The following is a 14,549-nucleotide window of genomic DNA, read 5'->3' on the forward strand; positions in this document are numbered from 1 at the left end:
AACTCTTAACCATTGAGACTATCTCAATATGGAAATTATGTGTATGGAATAGCTTTAAAAAACTAAGGCATGCAAATGAGTAAATGACATTCTGATAGAAAAGGAACACAAAGAGGAATAATACAGCAAGATACCTTGCTTAAACCAACTGTAGTTAAGAGTGTAGTGACATTCATGTAACATAAAAGGGTAGATTGCTCTATGCCTTGAGATTTCTGAATTACATGTTTAACTCAGTAATTGTATTTATTTTAGTGTTAGACGTATGTTTTCATTTGTACTTAGATGGTTTCTAAGGATTTGTTCTTCTTAAAAAATAGCAACCCAACATATTTTTTGTGATTAGATGTGGGCGCTATCTCCAACAGTCTTTGCACTACTGAGTAAGAATCTAATGATTGTGCATGGTGACCTAGCTGTCCATTTCCCTGCTATTCAGTATGCAGTTCTCTACACCTTGTATTCACATTGTACCAGGTAAGACTGTCACTTTGAAAATAAATTTAGCAGATTTTAAAAAATTGATGCTGATTTGATATGGGAATGACTAACTTTATGAAGATTTTTTTTTAAATAATTCAAACTTTTGTATTTTTCCCAGGCATGATCACTTTATATCCAGTAGTCTTAGTTCTTCATCACCATCATTATTTGATGGAGCAGTAATTAGTACAGTAACAACTGCTACAAAGAAGCATTTCTCAATCATACTAAACCTCTTGGGAATATTACTAAAGAAAGATAACCTTAATCAGGATACCAGGTAACTTGGCAACATTTTGACGTTATGACTTTGTTCCTAATTTTGTTCTTTGACCGTCATCTCTTAGAGTAAGAATGGTACATTATAATAGCTCACACTTTTAAAATACTAGGTACATTGAGGCTAGCTGGCCTAGTGGATAGAGTGCTATACCTAAATTCAGATTCGGCCTCAAACACATGACCAGTTGTGTGGCCCTATGCATTACTCTCTGAGTGCTTCAGTTTCCTCAACTGTAAAATGGGGGGTAGAGGTAGGGAGATTAATAATAGCACCAGACTTTTCAGGATTAATGTAAGGATTCAAATGAGATAATATTGGTGAAGCACTTAGCACGGTGGCTGACACATAATAGACAGTATATAAATGCTTACTCTCTTCCCTTATTTTGAAGCATTTATTGATTCCTTTCCAAAGAATTCTGTGAAGAATCTAATTCAAGAACATAGACCCTGGAGGCTTTAGTTATCTTTGGCCAAAATCTAACCCTAATTTTTTGAGGCTTTTAAGAAATTTTTAACCATTAAGGCAAAATGATTTCTTTTATGGTAAACATCATTTTATAAGTAGTTGAAATATTTGAAACAATCAAAGTCACTTTTTTAGAAGTAAATCTAATGTAGCAATAATTATGTGTATGGACATTTATTTTTATATTTGCTAATGTATAAATTTGTTTTAGGAAACTGCTAATGACTTGGGCTTTGGAAGTTGCTGTTCTAATGAAAAAGTCTGAAACATATGCACCTTTATTCTCTCTTCCATCTTTCCATAAGTTTTGCAAAGGACTTCTAGCAAACAGTAAGATTTTCACTTCTACTCAAACCTCACAGAATTAAGCATCCCTGATAACAGAAATTAGCAAAGATAGCCTAACAACTCTGTTTTTATATTTTATTCTCTCACTTGGAAATTCTTGCATATAAAGATTATTAAGTTATATTTAAATTCTGTTTATTCATAACATTCATGTTCCTTAGGTATTTTCCATTAAAATAATTTTGTAGGTAATCTCTTAAGCATTTAAGTTGATTTTGCTAAATGCGTTTGTCTTTTAAAAGTCTTTTCCATTAAAGCATAGTTACTTGCATATAATAAGTAGTCTTCTGAATTATACTAGATTGGTCTTTGACCCCAAGAATCCTGACAATGCGATATAAAGCCATCTAAAATTGTCTTTAAAGTATCCTTTTTATGTTATTATAGCCCTTCTTGAAGATGTGAATATCTGTCTTCAAGCATGTAGTAGCCTACATGCCCTATCATCTTCCTTGCCTGATGACCTTTTACAAAGGTATATATTTAAAAATTACATGATTTTGCTCCCTTATTCCCACCACTCCAAATAAAGTGCACAAGTGATAATTTCATGTTTTCCTTTTTTAAAATGTAGGTGCGTTGATGTATGTCGTGTCCAGCTTGTCCACAGTGGAACTCGTATTCGACAAGCCTTTGGAAAGCTATTAAAATCTATTCCTTTAGATGTTGTCCTGAGGTAAAAAGATTTTTTAATAAATGTAAGAGCATTATTTGAGGCAGCAAAACAAACTCCATTAAAAATTTCCACTGTGCTTTCACTGCAGTCTTAAAATTTTATAGAAAAAAGGAGAAAATCTTCTGAATATAGTTCTGTGTTATGTGTTGAGCACTTAGTCTGCTCAGTGACAAGAAAGACAATTGATCCAGTTAGAAAAATTATTTGTAGATTTTATAAACTACTGAATAATTCTCCTGATAGACGTTTTCACATAACATTTGTTAAATATAAGATTGATTTTAGAGCTCGTTGAGAATCGTATATCTTAGAATCTGTTTTTAAGATTTCTATTTTTGAAACAGTTGTTCCATTTACTCTTTGAAACTTAGAAATAAATTATGATTTTTAATTAACTATTTAACATAGCACATTTTTTTCCTCCTGCAGCAATAGCAACCACACAGAAATACAAGAAATTTCTTTAGCTATAAGAAGTCATATGAGCAAAGCTCCAAGTAATACGTTCCATCCACAAGATTTCTCTGATGTCATTAGTTTTATTTTGTATGGGAATTCTCATAGAACTGGGTAAGAAATTTTATTTACTGACAAACCTGGGGAAAAGACTACAAACTATACTTAAATATTTTTACCCCCAACCTCAGTTTTGAAGAGTAACTACGTAAAAATTGCATTCTTTTCTGCTTGCAGTAATCAGTAGCAACCAGAAGAGCTATTCAGATCTGGAATAACCAAAGAGCTAAGAATGCATGGATCTAAAAATAATGCTAGAAAGGTGTTACTTCCTAAAAAGTGCTGAACTGTTATGACCCTAGTGTTTTAAAGGTTCTGTTCTGGCGAAGTAAGGATGGTAGAAGAGAAGAGTCATTTACCCTAATAATTTAAGCAGCCAATAAATGAAAGTTCCGGAGGGTAGGAATTGTTCTTATTATATCCCTGGTTCTTTGCACAGAGGCTGGCAGGTATATATAAATAGTAGGTGTTATATGTGTATCAAATTAAACATAAAAACTCTGTTTTTCAGGAAGGACAATTGGTTAGAGAGATTGTTCTACAGTTGCCAGAGGTTAGATAAGCGTGACCAGTCAACTATTCCACGAAACCTTCTAAAAACAGATGCAGTTCTTTGGCAGTGGGCTATCTGGGAAGCAGCCCAGTTCACTGTTCTTTCTAAGTTAAGAACTCCCCTAGGGAGAGCACAAGATACGTTCCAGACAATTGAAGGTGATTTTAAAAGTTTATGAATTTGTAAAATATAATTTTATTATGCTAGTGTTTTTTTGCCCGTTACAAAATTAGTGTTGTAGATAATGAAATAGATAAATTTAATACTTTTTTATTAAAGCACAGGTATAATGGTAATCATTTTATCAGACAACTTAGAAGAAATTGTATTGTGTGCTTTAATAGATTAAATGTCAGCCTGAAACAATGAGAAATTATTATAATGTTCTAATTTCTCAATGAAGGATTCGTTTTAGTGCTGTACATGTAGTATTCACTACTCACTTTCTGTGACATTTGATTTTATAATCAAAATTAAATTTATTTATTTGGAATGTTGTCACATGTTTATAGGAATCATTAGAAGTCTTGCAGCCCACACATTAAACCCCGATCAAGATGTTAGCCAATGGACAACTGCAGACAATGATGAAGGACACAGCAGTAACCAGCTTAGACTTGTTCTTCTTCTGCAATACTTAGAAAATCTGGAAAAACTAATGTATAATGCATACGAAGGATGTGCTAATGCACTTACTTCACCTCCTAAGGTTAGTGTCTGAGATTATTGATACATTATCATTTATATGGCAGCATTTCATTATATTGCTTAACATTTATATGAAATAAAAGCTATTTCAATTGGACTGTATGGCATTTAAATTTAATTTTTAATTTTAATAAACTTAAGCCTTTCACCTTTTATTCCGAAGGTCATTAGAACATTTTTCTATACAAATCGCCAAACTTGTCAAGACTGGCTAACTCGGATTAGACTTTCCATCATGAGAGTTGGACTGTTGGCAGGTCAGCCTGCTGTGACTGTAAGACATGGCTTCGATTTGCTTACTGAAATGAAGGCCAATAATATCTCTCAGGTAAAGACTTTCCATAATTAATGACTTGGCTCTTATTTGAATACCCAGGGCTAGCTCTTTAATGTATGGGATTTATTTTACTAGTGAAATATGAAAAATTCTTTTCCATTAGTTTTTAGAACTATTGCTTCAGCATTGAATATTATGAATATGTCTTATTTTTTTAGAAAAGGATTTCTCAAAGATGTTTACAAAGTTTAAGTTAATTTTTTTTGACGTCTTTTGTATTTTTCATCACCATCATTTCTCCCAGTATCCTCTCTCCCCCTCCCAGATATAGCAAAGAATATTTTTTTTTATTTTTTAATGTTTAACAATCACTGCCATACAATTGAGATTTTATCCCCCCCCCCTCCCCACGATTGCATACAATTCTGTATAGATTCTACATATACTTTCCTATTGAGTATATTTTCACTATAGTCATGCTATGTAGTCAGACTAAAATAAATGAAAGAAATCATATAACAAATCAGAACATGATACACAAACACATACACATACACAAACATGATCTGCTACATTTTGTGAGTGACTTCCATATTTCTTTCTCTGAGTGTGGAAGGCATTTTGCAAAGAATATTTTTAAGGGAAAAAAATGCAAAGGGGGAAGAAGAGGAAAAAAATTCAGCAAAGTCAATCAACTACCAAATAAAAAAGTCTGAAAATATATTCAGTGTACCAGTGTGCCTCCTACTTCTGCAAAGGAATGGAGTTGGAGGTGTTTTCTTAAATCTCCTCCTTGGGGCCATGCTTGTTCTTTTTCATTTCACAATAGTTACATTTATTTTATGGAGTTCTAATATCCTAAATAGCTTCACATATTCTATGTATTAAACTTCTGTGTCATGTCTCATCAGCCCTTTAATAATTTTTTTTAATTGCCTTAAAATTAAATTCAGTTTAGCCAACTTTTAAAAATACAGAATCTTACTAATAGTTATGCATATTTTATATAATTTTGAAATCTTAACAAAATCTCTTAATGTATTATGTATGTTCATGAATATTGAATTATTTTGAAATACATATTCCATTTTAAGTAAACTGATAGTAGTATAAACTTTAATTCTTATGAATATTGTTTCTAGGGAAATGAATTGGAAGTAACAATTATGATGGTGGTAGAAGCACTATGTGAGCTCCATTGCCCTGAAGCTATACAAGGACTAGCTGTGTGGTCTTCTTCAGTTGTTGGAAAGAATCTTGTCTGGATCAACTCAGTGGCACAACAGGCAGAAGGAAGGTAAAGAGATGGGGAGAGAGAGATGGATAATTTGGTTAACTTGCATTTAAACTTTATGATCTAGCTAAAAGCAACCTATTTTCAGTTTGGCACACTGAAATGGTGCCATGTTATACTCTTACATAAAAATTCTGAAGGTATGGTTTTTTGGACCATTCTCCATGAATATGAGGCAAAACATAAGAAAACCATTTGTGGTGACTAGATGAATTTTTCCATACTAGTGACCAAAGTTAGCAGGGTCTTAAGTTTTGACATCTGGGCTGTTCTCTGGCAAAATGTGCTCCAGCTCTCATTTCCTTCTCTGAATGTATAGGATTGCTTAGACCTTATAAATCATTATCATTTCTTTAGTGTTGTTGTACATGTCTGACAGAGTAACTAGAGCTTGGATGCCCCCTAATAGCACAGAAGATAGATTGCCTCCAGTTCTCCCTTTTTAATCCATCCTCCACAGTCACCACAGATTTTCCTAAGCCTTGCTCCAGATATGTTTCCTCCAGAAGACTGTTACCTGTAGGATCAAATACCAGATTCTTGACATGGCTTTTGAAGCTACTCAGAGCCTGACTCCATTCCACTTTTCATGGTGCCATCTTCTACCCTTCACTTCCTCTGTGGTAAATCCATTGATCAGCAAGTGTTTAAGTGTGTTAAGAAATAGAGGCACAGATCCCATCATGACAGGAATCCCAACTCTGTGCAGATGGTTTGATGGAGAGCCAAGTGCATATCTAAGTATACAAGATAGTGCTGAATGATGGCACTAGCAGTTGAAAAGAGTCACAAGAGGTCTTGGAGAGAAGTTTGGGGCTGAAGTATGAAGGAAGTTGTTGCTGATTTGAAGAGCTGCCAGTACAGAAGTGTAGAGGCCAGAGGGAGTGACGCATGTGATAACAGGAGAAGGCTGATTGGATTGGATCCCACAGTGTCCTTGAGGAGGAATGACCAGTTAGCCTGGAAAAATAGGTTGTAAAAGCTGTTTTATCCTGGTGGCAAGCAGTAGCTGCCTGAGTTTATTAAGTAGGAGAATAGTGACATGCTCAGATTAAAGCTTAATCACCATGATTCAGCCAAACTGGCCTTGCTGTCCTTCACTCAAAACAGTTCATTTGTTGTCTCCCCTTTCTGTGCCTTTTCCCAGGCTGTCTCTCATGCCTGGAATGCTCTTCCTCTTTTCTCTTCCTCTTAAGATACGTACTTTATTTCATAGCTCAGCTCAAACTCTGCATTCTACATGAGACCTTTCTTGGTCCTTCAGTCCTTAATGTGATTACTTTGTATAGATGTTGGAAGGGGCAATGCAGTAGAGTGGCTAACAAGCTCATCTTGGAGTCAGAAAGACCCTGGGCAAGTCACTTAACTTCTTAGTATCCCGAACATCTCTAAAAAATGAAAGTTTTAATAAACAAGATGGTGATCTTCATTGGGAGCTCCCTCTGCTAATAAAGTCATTGGTCTTGTAAAAACACAGACACACACAAATGTATATGTGCTTTTTTTCCCAATAGAGTGTAAGCTCCTTTTGAGGAGGGAAACCGGATATCTACAAAGCCTAACAAGTGCTTGGGAAATGGCATTTATGAAATTCTTGTTCCAACATGTCCAACTCTTTGTGACAACGTTTAGGGTTTTCTTGGCAGAGATACTGGATTGGTTTGCCATTTCCTTCTTCATCTCATTTTACAGATGAGGAAACCGAGGCAAATAGAGTGAAGTGACTTGCCCAACTAGGAGGTATCTGAGGCTGGATTTGAACTCAGAAAGATGAGTCTTCCTGATTTCTAGCCCACTGCTCTGTCCACTGCACTATTTAGCTGCCCACAAAGACCTGTTTATGGGCTAGAACTAAAAAAAAAGTCCTACTTAGATTCCTCAGAGATCTAAAACTGGAAAGGATTTTTAAAAGCCGTAAATTCCAGTCCCTTCATTTCACAGATGAGAAAACCATCCAAGAGAGGTTATGGGATTTTCCCAGGGGTTACTCAGCTGTCTCACTAATGCCTAAAGTAGAATTTGTGCTCCAATATTCCTGGTCCAACTTTCCCCACCCTCCACCCCAGGTCCAGCATAGTCTCTACTGTAACAGCCAGCTATGCAAGGAATTTGGGATTCTATAGGGCTCTGCCAATGAATCTAGCCTTCTGAGAAGGGTTCAGATGTGAACACAGCTTCTGTTAACATGACTGTCTCAAACTTAAGGAGACTTCTTGGCATAGGTTGTCCGAATGATTCTTTGGTTAAAGAGCTCAAAGACATCTCAAACAGTAGTCATAGAGATTATCCTGCTTCCTATGGTTAAGGTAAGACACCTGTAACAATGCAATAATACCTTACACTTGAATTATATGCCAGAATTGATCAAAGACCTTCATCTATTTCCTCCTGCTGCGAAGTGTTTGTGATCTCAGGTTTTATTGATAAAACCTTTTTACAGGAAAGGGAAGGTCAGAGAGGCAAGGTCACTTATGCCAAACCTAGGAAAGGAGCTGGGAGGTACATTCATTTTCCTACATAAGTACTTGTCCAGTGTTTGTTATGGGAAAGGTTGCTAATTACATGCAGAGGTTATGCTACAAGGAGGAATAAAGGGATCTTCTGAATCAAAATCTGGTGTTTTCTATTCTTTCAAAAGACAAAATTAAGACATTTTTAGATGTTTATAAATTTTTGTAATATTTTTATTCTTATAGTTTCTTGATACTGTACTGATCTAAATGGAATCCATACTTTTCCCTCAAACCCTTCTAAAAGGTACATATTTGGTCTGAAGTATAAGAGAAAACCACTTATTTTATCTGGAATCTGATGACAACGTGTGGAAAATACTGTTTTGTCAAACTTGACATTTATATTGGTATATTATCATGTCATTATATTCAAAAATATTTTCTTACCTTGTTTTTTCTTGGAGCTATACGTTACTGCTTGTAAAAATGTGTTTTGCTCTTGTTTTGTTTTTTTAAGATGATAGAAATGTTGTTTTTTGGGTTTGGGGATTTTTTTTTTTTGTCATTCTCTACTTTTTATTTTTACCTTGCTAGTAATAACTTGCATGTTGAGATATGGCCTGAGACTTGGTTATTTTGTATTTTGGAATTTTTCATTTCTCATTCTTGCTTAAATTACCCTGATTTTTAAAAGGTTTGTTTTGGCACTAGCACAGACAAAGGCTTTTTTAGCCATATTTGTATTGATTATAATAAATAGGGCACTGGATCTAAATTAGAGTGAAGAAAATTAGGTTCAGTTTTCACCTTAGGCACTTGCTAGTTCTGTGACTTTAGGACCCACTCATTTTCTGTTTGTTTCCTTGTCTGTAATATGAAGAGTTGGACCTAATGATCTCTAGAACCTGTGATCCTTCGTTTCCAAATATACCCTTTTTTTTTTTTTTTTTAACATTTTTCCACCAGGCTGTCCCTTGTAAAACATGAAAAATTAGAGGAAAAATTTGTCACAACCAAGCTAACTCATAAATTGTGCCTGACAATATGTGCAAGATTCTTCAACCTTAATCCTCTAACTCTTCTTTGAATATATGCTTGGTCATTATAATTGCCCAGTATTGTTTTTGTTTTTATTTTGTTTTCCATTTTATAGTCATTATGTGTATTGTTTTCCTGGTTCTGTTTATTTCATTCTGTATTGGTTATATTTTCCCATGTTTCTCCAAATTCTTCCTATTTACCATTTCTGGCACAATAATATTATTCATATATTATAGTTTTTTACCATTTCTGCAGTTGATGGGCACCTCTTTTGTTCTTTGCTACTACAGAAGGTGCAACAAAAACCTTTTTAAAAAGAGAACTACCTCATATTTGTCGGGACACTTGGGGATTAGGCTTTTCCTTAGGTTAGTTCTACATTTTACATATAAAGGTGTCAGGAGTGTTTTAAATTTTCAGATGTTCTTTTCACTTCCAATATGTGAAGGTGAGAATACTGACCTTCCATCTGTGAATGCAGCATGAGTTTTGCCTAGTAGTAGGAATTGATTTATGCTTATTTTTGTTCCCCTTGTGAATAGTGATATACATCAGCAATTTCAAAATCACAAATGAAAAGCAAAGCAGCCCAAACCAGATGCAAGTGTAGTTGGGAAATGTGTAACTCTTTAAGAAAAATTAAAAATACAGTAGTGCAACATAGATAATGTTCATGTGTGATTTTCTAAGTCAGTGGTCCACCCACAGAGAACTTCTTCTATTTGAGTTTGACACCACTGATGTACATTTTCAAGATGTTTATGTGTGGTAGTAGGGAGCATACACAGAGAACAAAATTAACTTTATGTAGAGAGTAAACACCATATCTTGCTTTACAATCATCACTAGATACAAAAAGCTTAGCTTCCATGGGCCTTAGTTTCCTCATCTGTACAGTGAAGAAGCTAAACTAAATGACCTCTGAAGTCCATTCTAGTTCGAGGATGTATAATTTTATGACCATAAATTGGTTTAATTCCAGAAACATCAAGTGCCTTGTGGGCAAGCTATTGGGAAGAAATAACATAAATAGTTATAGATACTCTTCATTGGAATACTGGTACTGCATAAAAACTGTTTGAATTTGTATTTAAGGTTTGAGAAGGCAACCATTGAATACCAGGAGCACTTGTGTGCCATGACAGGTGTAGATTGCAGCATAACCGGATTTGATAAATCTATCTTGAAGTTGGCCAACTCAAATAGTAACAATGCCAGTCCAAAGCATTCTCTGAATGGTAAGTTACATAAATTCATTGTATTTATAAGATTCAATTTGGCATCAAACATTTATTTTATTCAATGACTGTTGAACAGCTATATAAATGTTTCAAATTATTTTTATTAATGGTTTGAAATATTTAGTCTGAAATGTTTAGATTTATCCTGAGCTTAATTTTTTTTTTATTTTATAATTTATAGGTGAAGCTAGAAAAACTGTCCTGGCTAAACCTAGTGATTCTTCCCCTGAGGTTATAAATTACTTGGGTAATAAAGCCTGTGAGTGCTATATCTCAATTGCTGATTGGGCTGCTGTACAGGAATGGCAGAATGCTGTCCATGACTTGAAAAAAAGCACAAGTAGTACTTCCCTCAACTTAAAAGCTGACTTCAACTACATAAAGTAAGATTTTTTTCTATAATTAATTGTGAAGTTTAACACAGTACCTGAAGGGTGTGATAATGACCAGTTTTTATGTTTTAAAATAATGCATCTTTGTAAATAATGCTGTATTCAACAATCTTAACAAATTCCTTTGAACAGAATGTTAGCAAAAAAATATGGTTGGTTTTTTCCTGGTTTTAATTGAATACTTCTGTTAAAGGGATGAGGAGAAGGAAGTAAAGAAGAGAGTGCAAAGCAAGGGAACAAAACAGTAACCATATTAATTTATATTAATTACCAGAACACGTGTCATCAATAATATTCAATTTGGAAATTATAGCCATAAAAGCAAATAAGGAGATAAATATAGAGTGTAAATTTCATTTCTTTGAATAAACTTACAGGCTGCTTTGTGGCTAAAAAACAGCTTTTTGCCCATTTTTGAAAACTATTTACATTATTTCTTAATGAGACTGTAGGTGTCTTTTCCTTAATAAAGAAATAAGTCCATGGCAACCTGGGAGTTAAAAACAGTTCTTTTTCTAGGAGTTAATTGTCCATAAGTCACTCAGCTTGATGTATGTACCAAAGGAAAATATGCATAAAGGATGGGACTGTTGTAATTATCTGCAAATATAATCTACTTTTAAATCCTTTCTTTTGATTGTAACAAGTTTATCATATTCATAAAAATGTCTCCTCCAGCAAATTGTGGATAAGGATACATTACAACATTTTGAAAATAGCTAATAATTTAATTACAGGTCACTAAGCAGCTTTGAATCTGGAGAATTTATTGAATGTACTGAACAGTTAGAATTATTACCAGGAGAAAACATTAACCTGCTTACTGGAGGATCAAAAGAAAAAATAGGTATGAAAGTAAAATTATTTTTAGACTTCATATCTGTAAATGCATTATTTGAGTGATCATATGTTGACAGATCCGGAAACGGAACCATGATTGGATTTGTCCAAACATTTGAGTCAGTACCAATTTTAAAAAAAATTTAAGCAATTACTGTATGTAAATTGAATTTAGTCAAATGTAGAGTCACTTTTAAAATAGATTTATATAAAAAATAGTAGTGTTTGCTTTTGTAAAATGTCTGAATTTTTAAAAATAACTTTTTATTGGCATTTATATCACCTACATTTCCCAATATATCTCTTTCCCATCCCCTTCCAAAAAACCAACCCTTATAAGAAAGAATAAATAAGTGACTGGATAAAAATAGTTCTATAAAACTAACCAACATTTTAAAAAAGTCTGACATCTGTAGTGCTCCACCCCCATAGCCTCCCCACCTTTCAAAGAAGGGAAAGAGATATAATTTCTCATATCTCTTCTTTAAAGCCAAGTTTGATCATTTAATTTCATGCCATTTGATTTGAATTGTTGTTCTTTTCATTGTGTTGCTGTATATTGTTTCCCTGGTTCTGCTTACTTCACTTGGTATTTTTAAGTCGTCCTATGCTTCTCTGTATTCATAATCATCATGTCTTACAGTTCAGTAATACTTCATCACATTCATGTACCACAACTTGTTTAGCTTTTCCCCAATTGATAGGAATCTCCTTTGTTTCCAGTTCTTTGCTACTACAAAAAGCGCGACTATAAATATTTTGGTATGTATGGGGCTTTTCTCTTTAACATTTACTTCCTTAAGGTATATACCTAACAGTGGAATTTCTGGGTATAGACAGTCTAGTCACTTTCTTCACATGACTCCAAATTTCTTTCTACAATGGTTGCACCAATTCACAATTCACTGGCAGTTCATTAATCTTTTTATGTGAGATGAAATCTCAGTTATTTTGTTTTTAATGCAGATTTGTATTTCTGTTGGTATGAGTTATTTGAAACATTCTTTCATATTCTTATAGATATATTTCTTTTTTGATATTATTTTTTTAAAAAACTATCTAAAACCAAAAGCTTGTATTGTATATAAAGGCCAATAGTAGAAGTTTTCCTAATTAATGAAAAGGGAAAGCAAAAATCCTCCTTTCCCATATTCTGTAATGATGATGATGATAGCAGCTAGAGAGCAAATATAAATTAAATCTCTTGCTCAGAATCACAGAGTTAGTAAATGTGTGAAGCAGATTTTGAGTTAAGTTCTTCCAGACTCCAAGCCTGGCAATCTTTCTTCTCTGCTGCTAGCTGACATACTTCTAGAAATGCTAGCAGTAGGAGAAAGTCTAATGGATTTACTTCAGAAACCCTATGGGAATCAACATAGATTCTAATTGAAACCAGCTGGGTAGCCTATTGGGTAGGGCGTTGAGCCTGGAGCCAGGAAGGCTTTTTCTCAATTCTTGGATAAAATAACAATTCAGTGCCCTTTGCAGCTTGATAACACAAAAATCAGGTAGGTTGCAGCAGTGGCAAGAGTGCTGGACCTGGAATGAGGAAGACCTGAGTTCAAATGTGGCCTTATATACTTAATAGCTCTGTGACCCTGGACAAGCCACTTATACTCTGTCTGACTCAGTTACCTCAAATATAAAATGAGGATAATAGATAATAGTACATACCTCCTGGGGTTGTTGTGAAGACCAAATGAGATAATATTTGTAAAGCACTTAAAACGGTGCCTACAACGTTGCCAGTACTTAATAAAATGCTGACAACCTTCCTTCCTTGAAATAATAGCTATTGGCACATTACAAAATAAGTAGCATTTCTCTATAGTAATAGCAGAACCCAGAAAGTTATAATAGAAAGGCACATCCCATTCACAGTACATGCTGTGTTTGGGACTCAGTCCACCAAAGCACACTTGGGTACCTATTGATATAAAATTCTCTTTAAAAGAAAATAAAGAACAACTTAATTAATTGAAAGGATATCCAGAGTTTGTGTCTGGAATATAACAATAGAATAAAAATGGTAATGCTACAGAAATTAATTTTCAGTGCTAGCCTAGTCACAATTCAGAGCTAGATAGAATAAAAAAAAACAAAAAAAAATCTAGATTATCAAGGAAAATGGTTTTTAAAAGAAAGGATAAAGGAGAATTAGGATTTCAAGAGTTCATACTACATTATAAAATAGTCATAAAAACCACTTAATAATGGTTGAAAAGTAAAAAAGTCGATCTGTTGAACAGACTAAGCAAGAAAGAATCAGCAATAGTTGAGCTCAATCCAGGATAGAGAAAGTCAAAGACATTACCTGGGAAAACAATTACTAAGGAAAGAACTTTTGACAAGAATTGCTGGTAACATTGGAAAGCAGTCTTGCAAAAGTTAGGTTTATGCTAGCATCTTACAGTATATACTGTAATATGCTCAAAATTAATCCATAACCTAAAAATAATAGCTATGACTGTGGAATGAATTCATAACTAAAGGATAGAGATGAGTAGAAAACATTTTTGATTATGCTAGAAAACACTTGATTATGCGAAATTGAAAAAGTTTTACATGAATAAAATTTTAATACAACTGGCATAGGAAGAAAAGTGGTTGGCCCTGAAAACATCTTTGTATAAAATAGTTCTAGTAAGAGTGACATCCAAGATAGATTTAGGTATAGGTATTATTTATCTGTATGTATATTTATATGTAGATATAAATTCCAGGAGACCAAAGCATTGCCCAGTGTTAAGTGGTCAAAAGACCTAAGCTGCAGAACCTGTTTTAAGTCTTAGTAGAGAAAATTCCTCACTTGGAGCTCCCTCTGCTGGTAAAAGAATGGGTCTAATTTTTTAGGGGAGGTGGTGATATTTTTAAAATTTAAATTTCTTTAAAATTTTTAATGCACTATTGTCATTTTATTTATTCAGATGAAGCGTCTTTGTAAAAAGATTTTTAAAACCTTGGGTTCTTATTTTG

General features: G+C 33.9%; 1 protein-coding gene across 4 annotated transcripts in view; it reads left to right on the forward strand.

Moving 5' to 3' along the window:
* SMG1 (SMG1 nonsense mediated mRNA decay associated PI3K related kinase) overlaps positions 1-14,549 on the forward strand; it is a 108,167-nt gene that overhangs the window by 46,611 nt on the left and 47,007 nt on the right. For 3 of the 4 annotated variants that reach the window (XM_072598025.1, XM_072598023.1, XM_072598027.1), the window contains 14 exons: positions 347-477; positions 602-763; positions 1,446-1,564; positions 1,970-2,057; positions 2,157-2,258; positions 2,688-2,828; positions 3,286-3,485; positions 3,840-4,036; positions 4,199-4,363; positions 5,455-5,609; positions 10,196-10,338; positions 10,523-10,724; positions 11,471-11,580; positions 12,297-12,335. In XM_072598025.1, the coding sequence (XP_072454126.1) occupies positions 347-477; positions 602-763; positions 1,446-1,564; positions 1,970-2,057; positions 2,157-2,258; positions 2,688-2,828; positions 3,286-3,485; positions 3,840-4,036; positions 4,199-4,363; positions 5,455-5,609; positions 10,196-10,338; positions 10,523-10,724; positions 11,471-11,580; positions 12,297-12,335 (1,954 nt within the window). The remainder of the gene's footprint in view (positions 1-346; positions 478-601; positions 764-1,445; positions 1,565-1,969; positions 2,058-2,156; positions 2,259-2,687; positions 2,829-3,285; positions 3,486-3,839; positions 4,037-4,198; positions 4,364-5,454; positions 5,610-10,195; positions 10,339-10,522; positions 10,725-11,470; positions 11,581-12,296; positions 12,336-14,549) is intronic. The other variant, XM_072598024.1, reaches the window with a different exon arrangement.

Source organism: Notamacropus eugenii, chromosome 3 (assembly GCF_028372415.1).
Source record: "Notamacropus eugenii isolate mMacEug1 chromosome 3, mMacEug1.pri_v2, whole genome shotgun sequence".
NCBI classification, from domain to species: domain Eukaryota; kingdom Metazoa; phylum Chordata; class Mammalia; order Diprotodontia; family Macropodidae; genus Notamacropus; species Notamacropus eugenii.